The 22136-nt window shown below is 45.5% G+C and overlaps 1 protein-coding gene across 4 annotated transcripts in view; it reads right to left on the bottom strand.

Annotated features, from left to right (window-relative positions):
• Positions 1-370: 370 nt before the first annotated feature.
• Positions 371-22136, bottom strand: part of ZNF329 (zinc finger protein 329) — a 31720-nt gene continuing 9954 nt past the window's right edge. For 2 of the 4 annotated variants that reach the window (XM_010386966.2, XM_010386965.2), the window contains exons 2-3: positions 20488-20592; positions 371-2515 (exon numbers count right to left, since the gene is read on the bottom strand). In XM_010386966.2, coding sequence (XP_010385268.1) covers positions 840-2465 — 1626 coding nt within the window. In that variant the 5' untranslated portion in view covers positions 2466-2515; positions 20488-20592 and the 3' untranslated portion in view covers positions 371-839. Of the gene's footprint in view, positions 2516-9888; positions 9926-20487; positions 20593-22136 lie in introns of those variants that run through there. The other 2 variants (XM_030913716.1, XM_030913717.1) reach the window with 2 other exon arrangements.

A 22136-nucleotide genomic window follows, 5' to 3' on the forward strand; every position in this document is an offset into this window, starting at 1 on the left:
CATTCAAACAGGAAAATCTCACACATTCTGTGGCAGTGTACGGTACAGCACTGTGTGGACTCTCTCATTGTACACCTTTGTTGATACAGAAAACAGAGTAAGAGCCCCTGCCAAAGCCTCTCTTTCTGATTACACTTAAAAAGGTTGATTCAGGCCGGGCACCGTGTCTCACGCCTGTAATCCCAGCGCTTTGGGAGGCTGAGGTGGGCGGATCATGAGGTCAGGAGTTCAAGACCAGCCTGGCCAACACAGTGAAACCCTGTCTCTACTAAACATACAAAAAATTAGCCAGGCATGGTGGCAGGCACCTGTAATCCTAGCCACTTGGGAGGCTGAGGCAGGAGAACTGCTTGAACCTGGGAGGCAGAGGTTGCTGTGAGTGGAGATCGTGACACTGCACTTCATCCTGGGTGACACAGCTAGACTCTGTCTGGGAAAAAAAAAAAAAAGTTGATTTCAGTGTTTGCTTATGTACAAGGTGGAAACTCCCTACTACAGGGCTCTTCATTCCAATCATGTTCTGAATGCATTCACGGGCTCTCTCTGTAGGAATTGTCACCCCCATGTTTGCACGTTTCATTCCAGTGTGTGTGCTGTCACGTCTGGTACAGACTGAATCATCCCCAAAGACTTTTCTGCATTTACTACCATCCTAAGTTGTCTCCTGAGTTCCCCAATGAGCAGACTTAACAGTGTGGCTCAGCAATGTCTCACATTCATCAATTCACTGGATAGCTTAAAGGATTCTTTTCTACTGACCAGAGAGGAGTCAGATGTAAGACACGCCTCCTAAACACAGGCATGAGAGCTAACTGGAAGACTCATGTGCCCCCAAACTATTATGTTTCCATGGGTTGCTCTCCCAGGTGTGCTCTTTGATGTCGAACAAGGGATGAGCTCTTTCGGAACGTTTTTCCACACTGAGGACACTGGCTGGGACCCTCCCTGCTATGGAGTCTCTGATGTACTGCCAGGTGAGAGTTCTGCTTGAAGGACTTCCCACATTCTGGACACTGATATGGGGTTTCCTTAGTGTGAATTCTCTGGTGCTTGGTCAGACAGGAGCTGTCCCTGAAGGCTTTGCCACACTGATTACACTCATAGGGCTTCTCACCAGTATGAGTCCTCTGGTGCCTAATGAGGCCAGCAATATTCCTGAAAAGTTTCTGACACTGGTTGCAGCCATAGGGCTTCTCGCCAGTATGAATCCTCTGGTGCCTGATGAGGTATGCACTCTCGATGAAAGTCTTGCCACATTCTTTACATTCATAGGGTTTCTCCCCAGAATGGATCTTTTGATGCACAATGAGGTGAGAGTTTCTGTTGAAGGATTTCCCACACTCTGCACACTCAAAGGGCTTTTCTCCAGTGTGAGTCCTCTCGTGCTGGGTGAGGTACGAGCCGTCCCGGAAAGCTTTTCCACATTTGCTACACTCATAGGGCTTCTCACCGGTGTGGATTCTGAGATGCACTGTAAGGTGGGAGATGTCAGTGAAGGGTTTTCCACACTCGTTACATCTGTATGGTTTTTCCCCTGTATGAGTTCTTTGGTGCAAAATTAAGGATGAATTTCGGTTGAAGGTTTTTCCACATTCCAGGCATTCGTAAGGTTTCTCACCTGTGTGAATTCTCTGGTGCTGCGTCAGAGCTGACCCATCACTGAAAGCTTTCCCACACTTACTGCATTTATAGGGCTTCTCTCCTGTGTGGATCCTTTGATGCACAATCAGGTTGTAGTTCTTGGAGAAGGACTTTCCACACTCATTACAAGTATAAGGCTTCTCTCCAGTGTGAGTTCGGTGATGCAAAACAAGAGAAGAGTTCCGTTTGAAGCATTTGCCACATTCAGTACATCTATACTGTTTCTCTCCAGGGAGATTTCTCTGGTTTTCATTAAGCGATGAGCTCAGGGTCAAGATGTCCTCAAAATTCTTACCTTCATACAGTTTCTTGCCTCTTTTCGTTATTTTTTGATGACCAAGAGAGGTAAAATGATTAAAAGACTTAACACTTTCAGGATATTTGTAGGGCTTCTCTCTCACTGGATTTCTTCCATGAATAACTTCCATGGAATGGTTGAAGGTTTTTCCACAGGCATCACTGTCACCAGTTCTCTTAGCTGCATAACTTTTAGGACAGCTGGGTAAGGCAGGGTCACAATCCAGACCACTAACATTTGAGTCATGAGCATGGAAACCATTGGTTGCCAGAACTCTCTGAGATGGTGGAAGGTCTGAGCTTGCAATCAAATGCTCCCCAAAACCAGGATATTCACAAATTGCTTCCTGAGTCCCTGGTTTCTCCAGAGTTAAAGCTGATTGACTCAAGTGTCCCTCCTGGTTCTCACAGTCCCAACCATCACCTAAAATGGACAAGCAGGGAGCTTCCCTTGTAAATCCTTCCATTTCTGCATCACAGGGTACTTCTCTCTCATGAATATTCCGAGTTGTCATTTTCAGTCTCATATCCCAAACTGCAAAAAGAAAAATGCAGACGTAGGTACATGAAGCTCTATCTGTAAGAGAAACAGACAATGATGATGGGCTGAGTGTGAAGATTTTTTTTTTTTTACTTCTTTTCTCTTTTAAATTCAAATGTATACATGGAAGAGGTAAAATGATAGCCAAGGAATGGAACCAAGAACAGATTTCAAAAGAGCCATGTAGCATTTTCATCTTCCTACACAGCAGGCAGGAGGAAGGGTCCTGGGGATAAATCATCACCAAAAGGATTAGTTTGAGATGTGGGAGACCAGAGGCCAAGCATCCCTGCTCCTCCTAGAATTCCATCCCAGCAACTGCATTCTTGTCCCTGTCATACACTGCCCATCAGTACACATTTCCAAAGCTCTGACTTCACAATGAGCTTACAACAGCACTGAAGTAGCAGTTCTCACCCCAGCTCTGTGATCAAAGTTCTGCATTCATGGATAGGACAAAGCACAGGCTTGGTGACCTAAAAGTTCTGGGTCTAAGTCTTAGAACTGTCAATGACCTAGTGGGGAACAGTGGTTCACGCCCGTAATCCCAGCATTTTGGGAAGCTGAGGCAGGTGGATCATTTGAGGTCAGGAGTTCAAGACCAGCCTGACCAACATGGTGAAACACCGTCTCTACTAAAAATACAAAAAAATTAGCTGGGCATGGAGGCACATGCCTGTAGTCCCAGCTACTCTGCAGGCTGAGGCAGAAGAATTGCTTCAACCTGGTAGGCGGAGGTTGCAGTGAGCTGAGGTCGCACCACTACACTCCAGCCTGGGCGACAGAGTGAGACTCCATCTCAAAAAACAAAACAAAACAAAACAAAAACTGTCAATGACTGGCCTGCAGGGTTGTTATAAAAAATGGATCATGTCAGCCAGGCGCGGTGACTCACGCCTGTAATCCCAGCACTCTGGGAGGCTGAGGGAGGTGGATCATGAGGGAGGTGAGCCGACAGAGTGAGACTCCATCTCAAAAACAAACAAACAAAAACAAACAAAAAACAACTGGATCATGTATGAAGCAGTCTCCAAGGCTAGGGGATGAAGGGCATTCTGTAAACGGCTGCATGTGTCTTCATGCATATCAATCTTCCTGTCACCATCCCTTGTCCACTCAGACTTCACAATATTAAGACAAGTGGTTGTCCATTCATTCATTCGTTCATTCATTCGGTGGGATTGGGTCTCGCTCTGTCATCCAGGCTGAAGTGTAGTGGTGTGATCTTGGTTCACTGAAGCCTCAATCACAAAAACCTCCCAGAGTGCTGGGATTACAGGCGTGAGCCACCGTGCCTGGCCTTATTGTGTCTTTTATTGGACGAAAAATTTGAATGCTGATATCAGACTTGTCATTCCTTGTCTGTTTTTTATTTTTTGGTTTTTGTTTTTTGTTTTTAAGACACGGTCTCTTTTGCCCAATCTGGAATGCAGTGGCATAATTACAGCTCACTGCAACCTCAGCCTTCTGTGTGGGCTCAAGTGATAACTCCCACCTCAGCCTCCCAGAGTGCTGGGATTACAGGCATGACCCCCAATGCTTGGCCATATGGTCTTTTTGGTTAAGCTTTGTTGATCAAAGTCTGTCACACTTATGGCGGCATACTGCATCATTTAAACTTTGACTTTCTGTTGCAGCCTGTATCATTCTGAAATTTAAATACATGCATACACATATATATACACATATACAAGTATATATATTTAAATTGCCTAGAATGTAGATATATATGTATGTGTGTATTCTGAGGCAAGGGTCTATTTTCATTTTACCTTTAGAAAGAAGGCTGGGCACAGTGGCTCATGCCTGTATTTGCAGCATTTTGGGAGGCCGAGGTGGGATAATCGCATTTTGGGAGGCCGAGGCGGGTGTATCACGAGGTCAGGAGATTGAGACCATCCTGGCTAACAAGGTGAAACCCCATCTTTACTAAAAATACAAAACTTAGCTGCTAATTTTTTGTACTTTTAGTAGAGGCAGGGTTTCACCATGTTAGTAGCCAGGATGGTCTCGGATCTCCTGATCTTGTGATCTGCCCGTCTTGGCCTCCCAAAGTGCTGGGATTATAGGCGTGAGCCACCACGCCCAGCTGATAGGTAGTTTTAAAGGCAAGCAGTGAGAAGACAAACCACCAGCGAATGACGAAAATTGTTACAACAGATCACTTAGCAGAAAAACTGGAAAACCAAAGGTAATGGAAGGCTACTTTCAAAGTGCTGAAGGAAAACTCTATCAATCACACTATCATTCAAGAGTAAGGGTGAGATAAAGACTGTTTCAGAGGCTGGGTGTGGTGGCTCATGCCTGTAATCTCAACACTTTGGTAGGCCAAGGTGGATGGGTCATTGAGCGCAAGAGTCTGAGACCAGCCTGGGCAACATGGTGAAACCCCATCTCCACAAAAGATACAGAAATTAGCAGGGTATAGTGGCATGCGCCTGTTAGTCCCAGCTACTTGGGAGGCTGAGGCAGGAGAATTGCTTGAGCTCTCGGGGTTGAGACTGCGGTAAGCTATGATTCACTCCAGCCTGGACAACAGAGTGAGACTCTGCCTCAAAAAAAAAAAAAAAAAAAAAAAAAAAAAAATTCAGAAAAGCAAAAGCAAAGTTCATTTCCAAGCATACTAGTCAGAGGAATTAGAAAATGTTGGTCTTCAAAAAAACCCCAAGAACGAAGGAAGGAAAAACAAAGGAATTGATGAATATGATGAATGTGGGCTGGGTGTGGTGACTCACACACCTGTAATCCCAGCACTTCGGGAGGTCAAGGTGGGGGATCACTTGAGCCCAGGCATTCACAACTAGTCTGGGCAACATAGTGAGATGTCATCTCCTTAAAAAAAAAAAAAATTCATGAATGTATATTTAAATCAAATCCAATGTTGACCATATGAAATGCAGAAATCATGACTTAGAATTAATGGAATAGACTAATATACTGGACAACAGCAGCCAATGAGGTGGGAATGGGGCAACAAAATCAAGTGTTCTGAAGTCCTCAGGTTTTTCATGATTCATGTTGGACCTGCTCATGTCAGAAATAAAAGAATAAATGTAGTATAAAACTTCTAAGCCCACAGAGCAGTGGTTTTTAACCAGGGATGATTCTACTTCCAGAAGATACTTGGCAATGTTTGGAGATGATTTTGGTTGTCAGCCTGACTAGGGGGCAGATGTTCCCAGGGGCCAGGGATGCTACTAAATATCCTATAATGCACAGGATGGCCTTCCACAACACAAAATGATCCAGCTGCAAATGTCCATAGTACTGAAGTTGAAAAACATTGTAGAGGTCAGAATTAAAAACAAAAACAAACAAACAAAAAACCCAATCAATCCAGAAAGCTGGCAAGGGGGAAAAAACAGCACAAAAAGGACAGGCTAAATAGAAAGTATAAAGTAAGGTATCAGCAATTACAATAAACATAAATGGCCTTGATAGGTCAGATAAAGACTGCATCAGACTGTATTTAAAAACATGTTTGTAACAGGCATCCCTAAAGCAAAAGGACATAAAAGCCAAAAGCGAAAGGATGGGACAGGTCAATGTCAACTGAAGAAGGGTTTTTTTTTTTTTTTTTTTTTTTTTTTTGAGACGGAGTCTCGCTGTGTCGCCCAGGTTGGAGTGCAGTGGCCGGATCTCAGCTCACTGCAAGCTCCGCCTCCCGGGTTCACGCCATTCTCCTGCCTCAGCCTCCCGAGTAGCTGGGACTACAGGCGCCGCCACCTCGCCCGGCTAGATTTTTTTGTGTTTTTTAGTAGAGACGGGGTTTCACTGTGTTAGCCAGGATGGTCTCGATCTCCTGACCTCGTGATCCGCCCGTCTCGGCCTCCCAAAGTGCTGGGATTACAGGCTTGAGCCACCGCGCCCGGCCTGAAGAAGGGTTTTATGGCTCTTTACAAATCAAAGAAAAATTTGAAGTAAGGATCACAGGGCAATGTACCAGTAACAATATGCCTCAAAACACCGAGCAGGCCAGGTGTGGTGGCTCACACCTGTAATCCCAGCAATTTGGTAGGCTGAGGCAGGCGGATGATCACCTGAGGTCAGAGTTCAAGATCAGCCCGGCCAACATGGTGAAACCCTGTCTCCACAAAAACACAAAAATTACCCAGGCAAGGTGGCACATGCCTGTAATCCTAGCTACTGAGGATGTTGAGGCAGGAGAATTGCTTGAACCTGGGAGGCAGAGGTTGCAGTGAGCCAAGATCGAGCCACTGAACTTCAGCCTGGGCAGCAGAGTGAGACTCCGACTCAAAACACAAACAAAGGACCGGGCGCGGTGGCTCAAGCCTGTAATCCCAGCACTTTGGGAGGCCGAGACGAGCGGATCACGAGGTCAGCAGATCCAGACCATCCTGGCTAACACGGTGAAACCCCGTCTCTACTAAAAAATACAAAAAACTAGCTGGGCGAGATGGCAGGCGCCTGTAGTCCCAGCTACTCGGGAGGCTGAGGCAGGAGCATGGCGTGAACCCGGAAGGCGGAGCTTGCAGTGAGCTGAGATCCAGCCACTGCACTCCAGGCCGGGCAACAGAGCGAGACTCCACCTCAAAAAAAAAAAAAAAAAAAAAAAAAAACACAAACAAACAACAACAACAAAAATATGCAGCAAAGCCAGGTAGGTTTGTAGGAAGAAAACAGCAAATCAAAGCATAGTGGGAAATTTTATCTATCTGTTTTTTGAGTTTTTTTCCTGATCAAATACTTCAGATTACATTTAAATTTTTAAAAATGTTTTAATGTAATTGCTTAATTTTTATAATGGGGGTCTCAGTATGTTGCCCAGGCTAGCCTCAAACACCAGAGCACAAGTGATCCTCCTGTCTCAGCTTCATGAGTAGCTGGGACTACAGGCACATGCCACTGCAACCAGCCATAGTGGGAAGTTTTATTTTATTTATTTAATTTTTTTTCTTTTTGAGATGGAGTCTGGCTCTGGGATTCCAGGCGTGAGCCACCGTGCCTGGCCTCATTTTTTTTTTTTTTTTGAGACGGAGTCTCACTCTTGTCGCTGAGGCTAGAGTGCAGTGGTGTGAGCTCGGCTCATTGCAACCTCTACCTTACCTCCCGGGTTCAATCAATTCTCCTGTCTCAGCCTCCCAAGGAGCTGGGATTACAGGTGCCCACCACCACGCCCGGCTAATTTTTGTATTTTTAGTAGAGACAGGTTAACATCATGATGAGCAGGCTGGTCTCAAACTCCTGGCCTCACATGATCTGCCTGCCTCGGCCCCCCAAAGTGCTGGGATTATAGGCATGAGCCACTGCACCTGGCAGGTGGGAGGTTTTAATGAACCTCTTTTAGAAATGAAAACTCAGAAGAACAGAAAAGAGTTATGCAGGCCAGAATGTAGTTAGCCAATCTGATCACACAGCTGGATGAAAATCTACATACCAATTAGAATAAAATGCTTTCTAAGCACAAGTGGAACATTTGCTAACAATGACCAGGTCAAAGAAAAAGTTCAACAGGCCGGGCGCGGTGGCTCAAGCCTGTAATCCCAGCACTTTGGGAGGCCGAGACAGGCGGATCACGAGGTCAGGAGATCGAGACCATCCTGACTAACACGGTGAAACCCCGTCTCTACTAAAAATACAAAAAAAACAAAAAACAAAAACTAGCCGGGCGAGGTGGCGGGTGCCTGTAGTCCCAGCTACTCGGGAGACTGAGACAGGAGAATGGCGGGAACCCGGGAGGCGGAGCTTGCAGTGAGCTGAGATCCGGCCACTGCACTCCAGCCTGGGCGACAGAGCAAGACTCCGTCACAAAAAAAAAAAAAAAAAAAAATACAAACATTAGCCAGGCGTGGTGGCACGCACCTGTAGTCCCAGCTACTCACGAGGCTGAGGCAGGAGAATCGCTTGAACCTGGGAGGCAGAGGTTGCAGTGAGCCGAGATTGTGCCACAGACTCCAGTCTGGGTGACAGAGCAAGACTCCATCTCAAAAAAAAAAAAAAAAAAGAAAAAGAAAACACCTACAACTACACAATGATGAAAACAGCACATCTCAAATGGCAATGAGAATGCAGAATACACATGGCAAATGAGAATGCAGAATGCAGCTAACAGTTTCTAGACTGAAAATGCTGGTCTTTAATGCCTGTATTTTAAAAAGAAGGGTCGGTCAGGCATGGTGGCTCACACCTGTAATCCCAGAACTTTTAGAGGCTGAGGTAGGAAGATCACTTGAGGCCAGAAGTTTGAAACCAGCCTGATTATCATAGTAAGACTGTGTCTCTATGAAAGAAAAAAAAAAATTAGCTGGGTGTGGTGGTGTCACTCGCCTTTAGTCCCAGGTAGTGGGGAAGCCGAGGCAGGAATATCACTTGGGCCCAGAAGTTCAGGAGTTCAAGGCTGCAGTGAGTCCTGATTGCATCACTGCACTCCAGCCTGGGTGACAGAGTAAGACCTCTCTCCAAAAAAAGAAAAAGAAGGAAAACGAAAACAAAAAAAAAGGACTAAAGATGAAGTACTGTGGGTCCTGAAGCTTCAGATGGCAGCAAGTCAACAGTCATGGTGTTGAAATGAATCGCAATAACACATTCTGGGATGTGGGTAATGCACAGTGTCCTCAGAACGGTCTTGTTGGCATCACTGTATGACTGATGATCCCACAACAATAAACAATCTACTGCTTGTAAACTCATTGGACAAGCCATAAAGTCAAAGCGAGAGACACTCCAGAACAACATGTACCTTATTCCACCACTAGAAAGAAGATTCAGGAGTAAGTTCCACCTTCAACTCCTTGTAAGCACAGGTAACAAAAAACACTTTAAACATGTAAAAAATGGGACTTTTTATGTATTTGTACTTTTAGGGCTCATCATTAACTTGATTATAATTGACTAAAAGAAAAGAAGACCAAAGACTAGTGACCTCACTGTTCAATTTACAACTTATGGGACACAACTATGGACTAAACCAGTGGGAGGTGGAAAGAAAGTGTTAACAAAAATCACAGCAGAGGCTGGGAGCGGCAGCTCACGCCTATAATCCCAGCACTCTGGAAGGCCGAGGCGGGTGGATCACCTGAGGTCAGGCATTCGAGACCAGCCTGATCAACAAGATGACACCCCGTCTCTACTAAAAATATAAAAATTAGCCGGGCGTGGTGGTGGGCGCCTGTAGTCCCAGCTACTCAGGAGGCTGAGACAGGAGAACCACTTGAACCCAGGAGGCGGAGGTTGCAGTGAGCCGAGATCCTAGCACTGCACTCCAGCCTGGCTGACAGAGCAAGACTCTGTCTTGGGAAAAAAAAAAAAAAATCGCAGCAGAAATTATGGAAACTAAAAACAAGAAACCAGTTGAGAAAATGAAGAAAACCAAGTCTGTCATTTGAAAAGACTAATGAAAGAGACCATTAAAAAACAGCAAGAAAAAGGCCAGACATGGTAGCTCATACCTGTAATCCCAACACTTTGGGAGGCTGAGGCAGGTGGACTGCTTGAGGTCAGGAGTTTGAGACCACCCTGGGCAACATAGCGAGACCCCATCTCTGCAAAAAATACAAAAAAAAAAAAAAAAAAAAAAAAGCCGGGTGTGCTGGTATGTGCTGCGGTCCCAGCTACTTAGGAAGCTGAGGTGGGACGATTGCTTGAGCCTGGGGGTCAGAGGTTGCAGTGAACTCCAGCCTAGGTGACAGAGGAAGATCCTGTCTCGATAAATAAATAAAATGTTTTAAAAAGCAAAAATGAACACATAAGTGATATTAATTGTCAGACAGGGGTTTAACTAACAGTGGAAGGTTAGCAAAATGGCAAAGTTGGATTTATCCTAGGAATGTAAGGACTAGGAAACGCTGGAACATCTATTAATACAATTCCCCATATTACCAGATTAAAGTAGAAGACAGCTCCCTTACACCTTATCCCAATACATTCAGAAAGTAATATAAGAAAATCTCACCAAGACACATGATCAAAATAGTCTCAGATTCAAGTAATAGATCCTTTATCTCAAGAAATTCAAAAAGTACTTTAAGGAAACCTCAGACTCCTAAGGAAAATTCTTCACAATTAGGGTCACAGAGAATTAATGTGAATATCACACCTTAAACACCAGAAAACAGGAAACACCAGAATCATTTACTCTCAAGTCCAGGCCAAGACCTTGGACACTTGCTGTGTGCACAGCATTCGGCAGTGATGTGGAGGGGTCAGCCAGTCAGGAGGACCATGCTCCCAGCTGTCACCCCTGGGTGCTGCAAGGACCTCTCCTGTGGAAAGGGCTCCTGAAGCTGCCCTGCCGCATGACATGCTTCCTGTTCTGAACCTTCTGCATAGACTGGGGTCTGGCATGGTCTGTGGCCATCCTGTGAAAACAAGAGACTGGAAAGCACCTCTCTGCAGGTTTGTGAAGCGAGGATGAACATGTACAGTTAAAAGAAATAAAACAGGCCGGGTGCGGTGGCTCACGCCTGTAATCCCAGCACTTTGGGAGGCTGAGGCAGGCTGATCACATGAGGCCAGGAGTTTGAGAACAGCCTGGCCGACATGGTGAAACCCCATCTCCAGTAAATATACAGAAATTAGCTGGGCATGGTGGTACACATCTGTAATCCCAGCTACCCAGGAGGCTGAGACACGAGAATCGCTTAAACCTAGGAGGTGGAGGTCGCAGTGAGCCAAGATTGTGCCACTACATTCCAGACCAGGAGATAGAGCAAGACTGTGTCTCAAAATTTAAAAAAAAAAAAGAAAGAAAATAAAAGATAAGATAAATCAGACATATACAGGGTGGTATCATTTATGGAAATTTTTCAGACACACAAAACATTCTCTTAGAAATAAAAATACAGCGATGCCTTGGCAAGACACCAGTCAAGACTGCGATTATGTCTCTCTTGGGGGCATGGAGGCTAACTCACCTTGAGGAACAAAAGGCATGTCCATTCATCAGTAACAGATACTTCCTTTGTGGAAATAAAACTTAAACACCACCAAGAAAGTGAAAACACAACCCATCAAATGGGAGAAAAGATTTCTATATGTGTATCTAGAATACAGAAAACTCTTACAATTCAATAATAAAAACACAAAAACCCAATGTTTAGAAATGGGCAAAGGATCGTGTCTTAGTTTGGGCTGCTACAGCAAACAGACTGGGTGGCTTAAACAACAGAAATCTACTTCTCACAGTTCTGGAGGCTAGGAGATCCAAAATCAGCGTGTCAGCATGATTGGTTCTGGTGAGGGTCCTCTTCCTGGTTTGCAGATGGCCACCTTCTCAGTGTGCCTTCACAGGGCAGAGCAGGAAGCAGGAGCTCCTGAGAGCTCTCCTGTCTCCTCTTATAAGAGCCCTGATTTCGGCCGGGCGTGGTGGCTCAAGCCTGTAATCCCAGCACTTTGGGAAGCCGAGACGGGCGGATCATGAGGTCAGGAGATCGAGACCATCCTGGCTAACACGGTGAAACCCCGTCTCTACTAAAAATACAAAAAAAAAAAAATACAAAAAACTAGCCGGGCGAGGTGGCGGCGCCTGTAGTCCCAGCTACTTGGGAGGCTGAGGCAGGAGAATGGCGTAAACCCGGGAGGCGGAGCTTGCAGTGAGCTGAGATCTGGCCACTGCACTCCAGCCTGGGCGACAGGCGAGACTCCATCTCAACAAAAAAATAAAAAATAAATAAATAAATAAATAAATAAAATAAAAAAATAAAAAAATAAGAGCCCTGATTTCATTCAAAAAGATTCTACCCTCGTGACCTCATTACCTCCCACAGGCCTCCTCTCCAAATACCATCACAGTGGGGATAAGGCATCAACACACGAATTCTGAGGGGATACTACATTTACCCATAGGAGTTCTGAATAGGTATTTCCCCAAAGAAGACATACAAATGGCCAATGAGCACAGGAAATGATCAACATCATTAGGTATTAGGAAATGCTGATCAAAACCACAGTGAGACACCACTTTACACTCACTGGTATGTTCAATATTTAAAAACAAAAACAGTAACAAGTATTGGCAAGGATATGAAAAAACTGGAATCTTTATTCACTGCCGGTGCAAATGTAAAACAGTGTAGCTACTTTGGAAACCAGTCTGATGATTCTCAAAAAGGAAAATATGGAGTTATCATATGATCCAGCTATTCCCACTTGCTATGGTTTGGATATGGTTTGTTTGTCCACACCAAATCTCATGCTGAAATGTAATCCCTACCGTGGTGGTGTTGGGACACAAAGCCTACCGGGAAGGGTTTGGGTCATGGAGGTGGAACCCTCATGAATGGCTTGGTGCTGTTCTCACAGTAGTGAGTTCTTGCTCTCATGAGACTGGATTGGTTCTGGAGGGAATGAATTAGTGTCCCCAACAATAGGTTGTTATAAGGCCAGGACACCCCTTGGGTTTGGCTCCCGTTAGTATGTGCCCACTTCCCCTCTGACCTTCTCTGCCATATTTTGGTGTAACACAAAAGCCCTCACCAGAAACCAAGCAGAACCATAAGCTGAATAAACCTCTTTTCTTTGCAAATTACCCAGCCTCAAGTATTCCTTTATAGCAACACAAAAGGGACCAAGTTTTAGTACCTACACTCTCAGGTATCTACTCAAGAAAAATGCAAACATATGTCCACAGATAAACTTGTAGATGGATGTTCATGGCAGTACTACTCATAAAAAACAAAAGAGAGGAAACAATCCAAATAAATGCCCAACAACGGATGAATGGATGAACAGATAAACGAAATGTGATATATCCACACAACGGAATACAACAGCCACAAAAAATAAAGTACTAATCCCTGTTCTAACACAGATGAATCTTAAAAACATTATGCTCCATGAAAGAAGCCAGACACAAAAGACCATATATTGTAGGACCTCATTTACATGAATTATCAAGAATAGGCAAATCTACATAGACAGAAAGTCGGCCAGTGGTTGTCAGGGGCTGGGGGAGAGGTGGGGAGAACAGGGATTAACTGCCAATGGGTACAGGTTTCTTTTTGGACTGATTAAAATGTTCTGAAATTAGATGGTGGTTATGGTTGCACAACTCTATGAACACACTAAAAACCACTGAATTGTGCACTTTGAATGGGTGAATCATATGGTATATGAGTATCTCCACAAATCTGTAGTAAGTGCATAGAAGCGTTTAAGAATAGTGCTAGGAATGCTATGCACATGTCCCCTGTAAGCGGGCAAGTCTCCTTCAGCCTAACCTGCAACTCTTTCTCACCTTGGCAGTATTACCCAGAAAGGCATATGGTTGGTTATCTCCGGAGGTGTTAGGTTGTCACAAAGACTGAGGCAGGGGGAGCTACTAGGATCTGATGAGCCTGGGCTGAGGATACCAGACAGCATACCATGCTGAGGACCACCCCACATGATGCCTGACCATCCTGTGGACCAATGTTCCTGCAGGTAGCCACCTGGGGTACTTGAGAACAGAACATTACATGGGCTATACAAGACATTAGGGGAAAGGTGCCTTCATTTTTAGGAGAAGGAAGCATATAGCAAATCCAGATGCTGCCCTGAATTCATGGACTCATATCCCACTCTAAATTCTCTCTTCTTGTTGAAACTTGACTATTCCAACTACACCCCTTGCTGTAGTCTGAATGTCTGTGTCCCTCCCCAGAATTCATATTGAAATCCTGATTCCCAAACGCACGCATTAGGAGGTGGGTCTCGTGTGGTGATCATATCATGGAGGTAGGGCCCTCACTATTGGGATCAGGGCACTTAGGAGGCCCCAGAGAGCTCCCTAGCTCCTTCCACCCCATGAGGACGGTTAGAAAGCACCATCTACGAAGCAGAAAGTGAGCAAGGGCACTCAAGAGACGCTGAATCTTCTAGTGCCTTGATCTTAAGACTTCCCAGCTTCCAGATATGTAAAAAATAAATTTTTGTAGTTCATAAGCTGCCCAGTTTATTGTATTTTGTTACAGCAGCTTGAACAGATTAAGACATTGTCAATGGATGAGGGCCTGAGTGCCATCGTGAAGTAACAGATGATCATACATATACAGGAGAACATTAGGACAGGCTTACGGAAAATAGTGTTAAATTAGGACATTTAATATAAAAATCTCAATTTAATTAGGATTGTTTTAAAAATATCTCTTATTATTTTTAGCCATACAATGGTAAAATGATTATGATTATGAATATTATTATTTGAGACAGGGTCTTGCTCTGTCACGCAGACTAGAGTGCAGTGGCACGATCACAGCTCACTGCGGCCTCACCCTCCTCAGCCCAAGCAACCCTCCCACCTCAGCCTGTCAAGCGGCTGGGACTATAAGTGTGTGCGACCATGCTCAGCTCATTTTTTTTTTTTTCTGTAGAAAGAGGGTCTCACTATGTTGCCCAGGCTAGTCTGGAACTGCTGGCTTCAAGCAGTTCTTCCACTTAGGCCTCCCAAAGTACTGAGATTACAGGTATGAGCCACCAACCACACTTGGCCAGTACAAAAATTATGTTGTAAAAAATTCATCTTGATGGTAGTTCACATATTTTGGGGGTTTCCTATTTTCTCCCTCTTCCTCTGACACTCTCCATCATACACACTCTCTGAGCCCCCAGTATTACTGATTCTTTCCCCAATTTGTCCTCTTCCCCATTGTCATTAGTGGAAGTGATCTCCAAGGCTCCCCTGCCCCACCCCACAGCCCCCTGCCCTGCCCTTCCCTTCCCTTCCCTTCCCCCTTTTTTTTTTCTGAGACAGAGTTGCACTCTGTTGCAACTGCAGTGGTGTGATCACCACTCACTGCAGCCTCGACCTCTCAGGCTCAGACGATCCTTCCACCTCAGCCTCCCAAGTAGCTGGGACTACAGGCATGCACCACCACACCCAGCTAATGTTTTGTTATGTTTTGTAGAGATGGGGCTTTGCCATGTTGTCCAGGCTGGTCTCAAACTCCTGGCCTCAAGTTAGACAACTGCCTCGGCCTCCCAAAGTGCTGGGATTACAGGCGTGAGCCACTGTGACCGGCTATCTCCAAGAATTTCTACACACTGAATACTGCCCCAGCACACGCAGAGACTTCAGGAGAGAACTGTTTTGTGTGATAAGTTGCCCCAGTGCTGTTGCAGGTCAGAACACAAGGAGTGACTGACTCATTGCCTAGTGACTGACTCATTGCCTGTTGAAAAGACAGCCTGTTTGTCTTGCTGCAACCTGCTTAGTACTTACAACCTGTTTTCACCAAGGTACTGTCTCTCTTCCTTTCCTACTTAATCCACCTGGTCTGTGTCCACTTCCCTAACATTCACTGTTTTAGCAGCATCTGCTTATTCTTCACTCACTTCAGTCCCACTGAAGACAGTGAATTCTGACTGCTTTATTTCTCTTATTCCAGACATAATCTCCAACAACTAAATGCTTCCTATGTCTTCTAGGGTAGCTATGCCCAAGCATTTAAAAACAGAAACGGCCGGGCGCGGTGGCTCAAGCCTGTAATCCCAGCACTTTGGGAGGCCGAGGCGGGCGGATCACGAGGTCAGGAGATCGAGACCATCCTGGCTAACATGGTGAAACCCCGTCTCTACTAAAAAAAATACAAAAAACTAGCCGGGCGAGGTGGCGGGCGCCTGTAGTCTCAGCTACTCGGGAGGCTGAGGCAGGAGAATGGCGTAAACCCGGGAGGCGGAGTTTGCAGTGAGCTGAGATCTGGCCACTGCACTCCAGCCTGGGTGACAGAGCGAGACTCCTTCTCAAAAAAAAAAAAAAAAAAAAAAAAAACAGAAACATGAATTTTTAATACAAATGCCTTTTTTTTCATTGATTCTTTACATAGACTTAAGGCTTTAGAATTTTAAAAATTATATGGATATTTAATAATACCAGTAAATTAAGAGTGTACTGCAAAACAGATTATAAACAGTGCACATTACATAAAAATTAACTCAAAATGGATCAGCATAAACATAAAAGCTAAAACTATAAAACTCTTTTATTCTTTTCTTTTTTTTTTGAGACAGAGTCTCACTCTGTCGCCCAGGCTGGAGGGCAGTGGTGCGATCTCGGCTCACTGCAAGCTCTGCCTCCCGGGTTCACACCATTCTCCTGCCTCCGCCTCTCAAGTAGCTGGGACTACAGGCACCTGCCACCATGCCTGGCTAATTTCTTTTACTTATTTTTTTTAGTAGAGACAGGGTTTCACTGTGTTAGCCAGGATGGTCTTGATCTCCTGACCTCATGATCTGCCTGCCTCGGCCTCCCAAAGTGCTGGGATTACAGGCATGAGCTACCACGCCTGGCCCTTTTTTTCTTTCTTAAGAGACAGGGTCTCACTCTTTTGTCCAGCCTAGATTGCAAGGTGCAATCACGGCTCAACACAGCCTCAATCTCATGGGCTCAAGTGATCCTCCCACCTCAGCCTCCTGAGTAGCTGGGACCACAGGTGCACACAATCACACCTAATTTTTTTTTTTTTTTTTTGAAACAGAGTCTCACTCTGTCTCAGGTTGGAGTACAGTGGCATGATCTCAGCTCACTGCAACCTCCACCTCCTGGGCTCAAGCGATTCTCTTGCCTCAGCCTCCTAAGTGGCACACACCACCATGCCCAGCTAATTTTTGTATTTTTAGTAGACAGGGTTTCACCATGTTGGCCAGGTTGGTCCCAAACTCCTAACTTCAAGTGATCTGCATGCCTCAGCCTCCCAAAGTGCTGGGATTACAGACATGAGCCACCACACCCAGCCTAAATTTTTTTTTTTTTTTTGGTAGAGATGAGGTCTCGCTCTATGGGCCAGGCTGGTCTTGAATTCCTGGGCTCAAGTAATCCTCCCACCTCAGCTTCCCAAAGTGCTGGGATTACCGTTGTGAGCCACCATGCCTGGCTTAACACTTCTTTTTTTTTTTCTGAGAGATAGTCTCGCTGTGTTGCCCAGACTGAAGTGCAGTGGAGTGATCTCAGCTTACTGCAACCTCCTCCTCTCAGGTTCAAGCGATTCTCCTGACTCAGCTTCCTGAGTAGCTAGGATTACAGGCATGCACCACCACGCCCAGCTAATTTTTGTATTTTCAGTAGAGATGGGGTTTCTGCATGTTGGTGAGGCTAGTCTTGAACTCCTGACCTAAGGTGATCAGCCTGCCTTGGCCTCCCAAAGTGCTGTGATTATAGGCACGAGACACCGTGCCTGGCCTGGCCTAACGCTCTTGGACGGGAGCAGTGGCTCATGCCTGTAATCCCAGCACTCTGGGTGGCTGAGACAGGTGGATCACTTGAGCTCAGGAATTCGCGACCAGCCTGGGTAACACAGTGAAACCCCATCTCTATTAAAAATACAAAAACTAGCCAGACATGGTGGCATGCACCTGTCGTCCCAGCTACTTGGAAGGCTGAGGCAGGAAGATCGCTTGAGCCCAGAAGGCAGAGGCTGCAGTAAGCTGAGATCATGCCGCTGCATTCCAGCCTGGGCAACAGAGTAAAATCCTATCTCAAAAAAAAAAAAAAAAAAGAAGAAAAAAAATTAAATTTAAATTAAAAAAAAAAAAAAAACTTCTGTGGTTCAAAGAATATCACCAAGAAAGTTAAAGGCAACCCACAGAATGGTAGAAAATATTTGCAAATCACATATAGGATAAGGGACTAGTATCCAGAATATAAGTGTCACAATTCAATAATTAAAAAAAACTCAGGCCAGGCGCAGTGGCTCCCGCCTATAATCCTAGCACTTTGGGAGGCCGAGGCGGGCAGATCACGAGGTCAGATCAAGACCATCCTGGCTAACACGGTGAAACCCATCTCTACTAAAAATACAAAAAATTAGCCAGGCATGGTGGCATGCGCCTGTAGTTCCAGCTACTCAGGAGGCTGAGGCAGGAGAATCGCTTGAACCCAAGAGGAGGAGGTTTCAGTGAGCCGAGATTGCACCACTGCTCTCCAGCCTGGGCAACAGAGGGAGACCGTCTCAAAAAACAAAAACAAAAAAACCACAAAACTCATTTAATAAATGGACAAATGGTCTGAATACACAACATCCAATAAATAAAAATGCTCAATATCATTAACCATCAGAGAAATTAAAATCTTTTTTTTTTTTTTTTTTTTTTGAGACAGGGCCTTGCCGTGTCTCCTAGGCTGGAGTGCAATGGCACGATCTCGGCTCACTGCAACCTCCACCTCCAGGGCTCAAGCGAGCCTCCTGTCACAGCCTCCTGAGTAGCTAGGACTACAGGCATGTGCCACCACACCTGGCTAATTTTTGTAATTTTTGATAGAGATGGGGTTTTACCATGTTGCCCAGGCTGATCTTGAACTCCTGGGCTCAAGCCAGTCCCCTGCCTTGGCCTCCCAAAGGGCTGGGATTACAGGCATGAGCCACTACATCTGGCCAAAATACAAATCTAAACCACAATAAGATACAACTTCACACCCACTAAGATAGCTGTAATCAGTTCTACTCCTAGATAGCTATCCCAAAAGAAATGAAAACATGTATTCTTGGCTGGGTGCAGTGGCTCATGCCTGTAATCCCAGAACTTCGGGAGGCCAAAGCAGGCAGATTGCTTGAGCCCAGGAATTCGAGACTAGCCTGAGCAACATGGTGAACCTTCCTCCATACAAAAAATACAAAAATTAGCCAGGCATGGTGATGCACACCTGTAGTCCCAGCTACTTAGGAGGCTGAAGTGGGAGGATCGCCTGAGCCAGAAGCAAAGGCTGCAGTGAGCTGTGGTCGTGCCACTGCACTCCAGCCTGTGTGACAAAGTGAGACTCCATCTCAACAAAAAAAAAAAAGTGGAAACAATTCAATGTCCATCAACAGATGAATGGATAAGCAAAATATGTTCTATCTACACAATGGAATATTCTTTTTTTTTTTTTTTTTTGAGACAGAGTCTTACTCTCTCACATAGGCTGGAGTGCAGCGTGAGCCACCACACCCGGCAACAGTGGAATATTCTTCACATGCTGGCCAGGAATGGTGGCTCACTCCTGCAATCCCAGCAGTTTGCGAAGCCGAGGTGGGTGGATCATTTGAGGTCAGGAGTTCAAGACCAGCCTGACCAACATGGTGAAACTCTGTCTCTACTAAAAAAATACAAAAAAATTAGCCGGGCATAGGTCGGACAAGGTGGCTCACACCTGTAATTCCAGCACTTTGGGAGGCCGAGAAGGGTGGATCACCTGAGGTTGGGAGTTCGAGATCAGCCTGACCAACATGGAGAAACCCCGTCTCTACTAAAAATACAAAATTAGCCGGGCGTGGTGGCACATGCTTATAATCCCAGCTACTCAGGAGGCTGAGGCAGGAGAATCACTTGAACCAGGAGGCAGAGGTTGCAATGAGCCGAGATTGTGCCATTGGACTCCAGCCTAGGCAACAAGAACAAACCTCCATCGCAAAAAAAAAAAAAGGAAAAGAAAACAAAAACAAATTAGCCAGGTGTGGTGGCCCTCGCCTGTAATCCCAACTACTGGGGAGGCTGAGGCAGGAGAATTGCTTGAACCTGGGAAGCAGAGTTTGCAGTGAGCCCAGATAGTTCCACTGCACTCCAGCCCGGGTGACAGAGCAAGACTCCATCTCAAAAAAAAAAAAAAAAAAAGACCCATGCTACAACATGAAACATTTTCCTAAGAGTAAGAAGTCACATACAAAAGACCACATATTGTAGGCTATTTATATGAAATGTCCATAATAGGCAAATCTATCAGACAGAAAGTAGATTAGTGATTAGCTAGGGCTGGAAGGGATGGGAAAGATGGGGGAGTAACTGCTAACAGTATGGGTTTTCTTTTTCAGGGGTGATGAAAACACTCAAAGACTGACTGTGGCAATGGATATACAAGTTAGTTAATATAATAAAAAAAAAACACTGAATTGTACACTTCAAAGTGTAAATTGTACGCCATGTGAATTATATTTCAATAAAGCTGTTTAAAAGAGTAACTATGTGTCGAGTCTATAAGGGTCAGAATCCCTGGTCTAGACCCCATCTGCCACATTTCTGGTATTTTAGGACTTTATGAGCGAAGTAACAGTCCTTGCAGGGCTGTGCTGAGCTCATGTAGACTTCCATTCCCTGGCACTCACCTCTGAAAGGCAGACGGATCCACTCAGGCCAGGTGCGTAGATACTTGACATCGATGGCCGCTGGACATTAGCCATTTACGCCCATCCACACGGCTCCAGCCATCTCTGTGGAACACCCATAATAATGTTTACTTTACTTGTTCACAACTTTTTAACAAAATAAATCATTTACCAACTTGACTCCCATCCTCATAAAGTCAGTCACGTGATTATAAGTGCAATAAAGAGTCTGATTCCATTTTGAATGACTGCTGACAGCTTTCAAGCCCCCACCCCTTTCTCTTTCTCCCTCTTATCTGGGCATGCTAACAAGAAAGTCTGAATGTTTCCTCCTTGGTGCCAGCAGGAAGTTCAAACTATGCAAGCCCCAACTCCAACCCCAATATCTAATCACAAAGAAAGCCCAGCCAAGGCCGGGTACACTGGCTTACACCTGTCATCCCAGCACTTTGGGAGGTCAAGGCAGGAGAATCGCTTGAGCCTAGGAGTTCAAGGCCAGCTTGGACAATGTAGTGAAAAGCCTTTAGCCAGGTGTGATGGTGCATACCTGAAGTCCCAGCTACTTGGGAGTCCAAGAGCTCAAGCCTGCAGTGAGCTGTGATTGTGTCACTGCACTCCAGCCTGGGTGAGACAGCAAGACCTTGTCTCAAAAAAGAGAAAACAAAAACTAACAAAAATTATATAGTATCGGCCGAGCGCGGTGGCTCACGCCTGTAATCCCAGCACTTTGGGAGGCCGAGGCGGGTGAATCACGTGTCCTGGCTAACACGGTGAAACCGTCTCTACTAAAAACTTCAAAAAATTAGTCGGGCGTGGTAGTGGGCGCCTGTAGTCCCAGCTACTGGGGAGGCTGAGGCAGGAGAATGGCATGAACCTGGGCGTTGGAGATTGCAGTGAGCTGAGATCCAGCCACTGCACTCCAGCCTGGGAGACAGAGCAAGACTCCGTCTCAAAAGAAAAAAAAAAAAAAAAAAAGGCCGGGCGCGGTGGCTCAAGCCTGTAATCCCAGCACTTTGGGAGGCCGAGACGGGCGGATCACGAGGTCAGGAGATCGAGACCATCCTGGCTAATACGGTGAAACCCCGTCTCTACTAAAAAATACAAAAAACCAGCCGGGCGACGAGGCGGGCGCCTGTAGTCCCAGCTACTCGGGAGGAGGCTGAGACAGGAGAATGGCGTCAACCCGGGAGGCGGAGCTTGCAGTGAGCTGAGATCCGGCCACTGCACTCCAGCCTGGGCGGCAGAGCAAGACTCCGTCTTAAAAAAAAAAAAAAACATTATGTAGTATCAACTTGAAAAAGTTTACTCAAGACCTCAAAGGGCATTTGAGTAAGTGAGGAGCTAGACCAGGTACACAGATGAAAGGGCTAAGTACTGAAAGCAGAACAACTCTCACTAGACCCGTAAAAGCAATGCCTTCCAAGCAAATCTCTGGAATAATTTTAGTGAAGCATGACAAAATTCACATTGAAGAAGACAGCTCCTGAATATCCATGACAACTCCTTAAAAAACAAAAGGAAGAGAAGAAGAAGAGCTGGGAGTAGTTGTCTTGCCAAAAGTCAAGGCTTCTCCTTAAAGTTCCAGTAAGCAAGCAACCCAGTGAAGGTACAGGACGGACAGAGCCCCAGATAGACTTGAAGGCATATAA

This window comes from Rhinopithecus roxellana, chromosome 12 (assembly GCF_007565055.1).
Source record: "Rhinopithecus roxellana isolate Shanxi Qingling chromosome 12, ASM756505v1, whole genome shotgun sequence".
Taxonomy (NCBI): Eukaryota; Metazoa; Chordata; class Mammalia; order Primates; family Cercopithecidae; genus Rhinopithecus; species Rhinopithecus roxellana.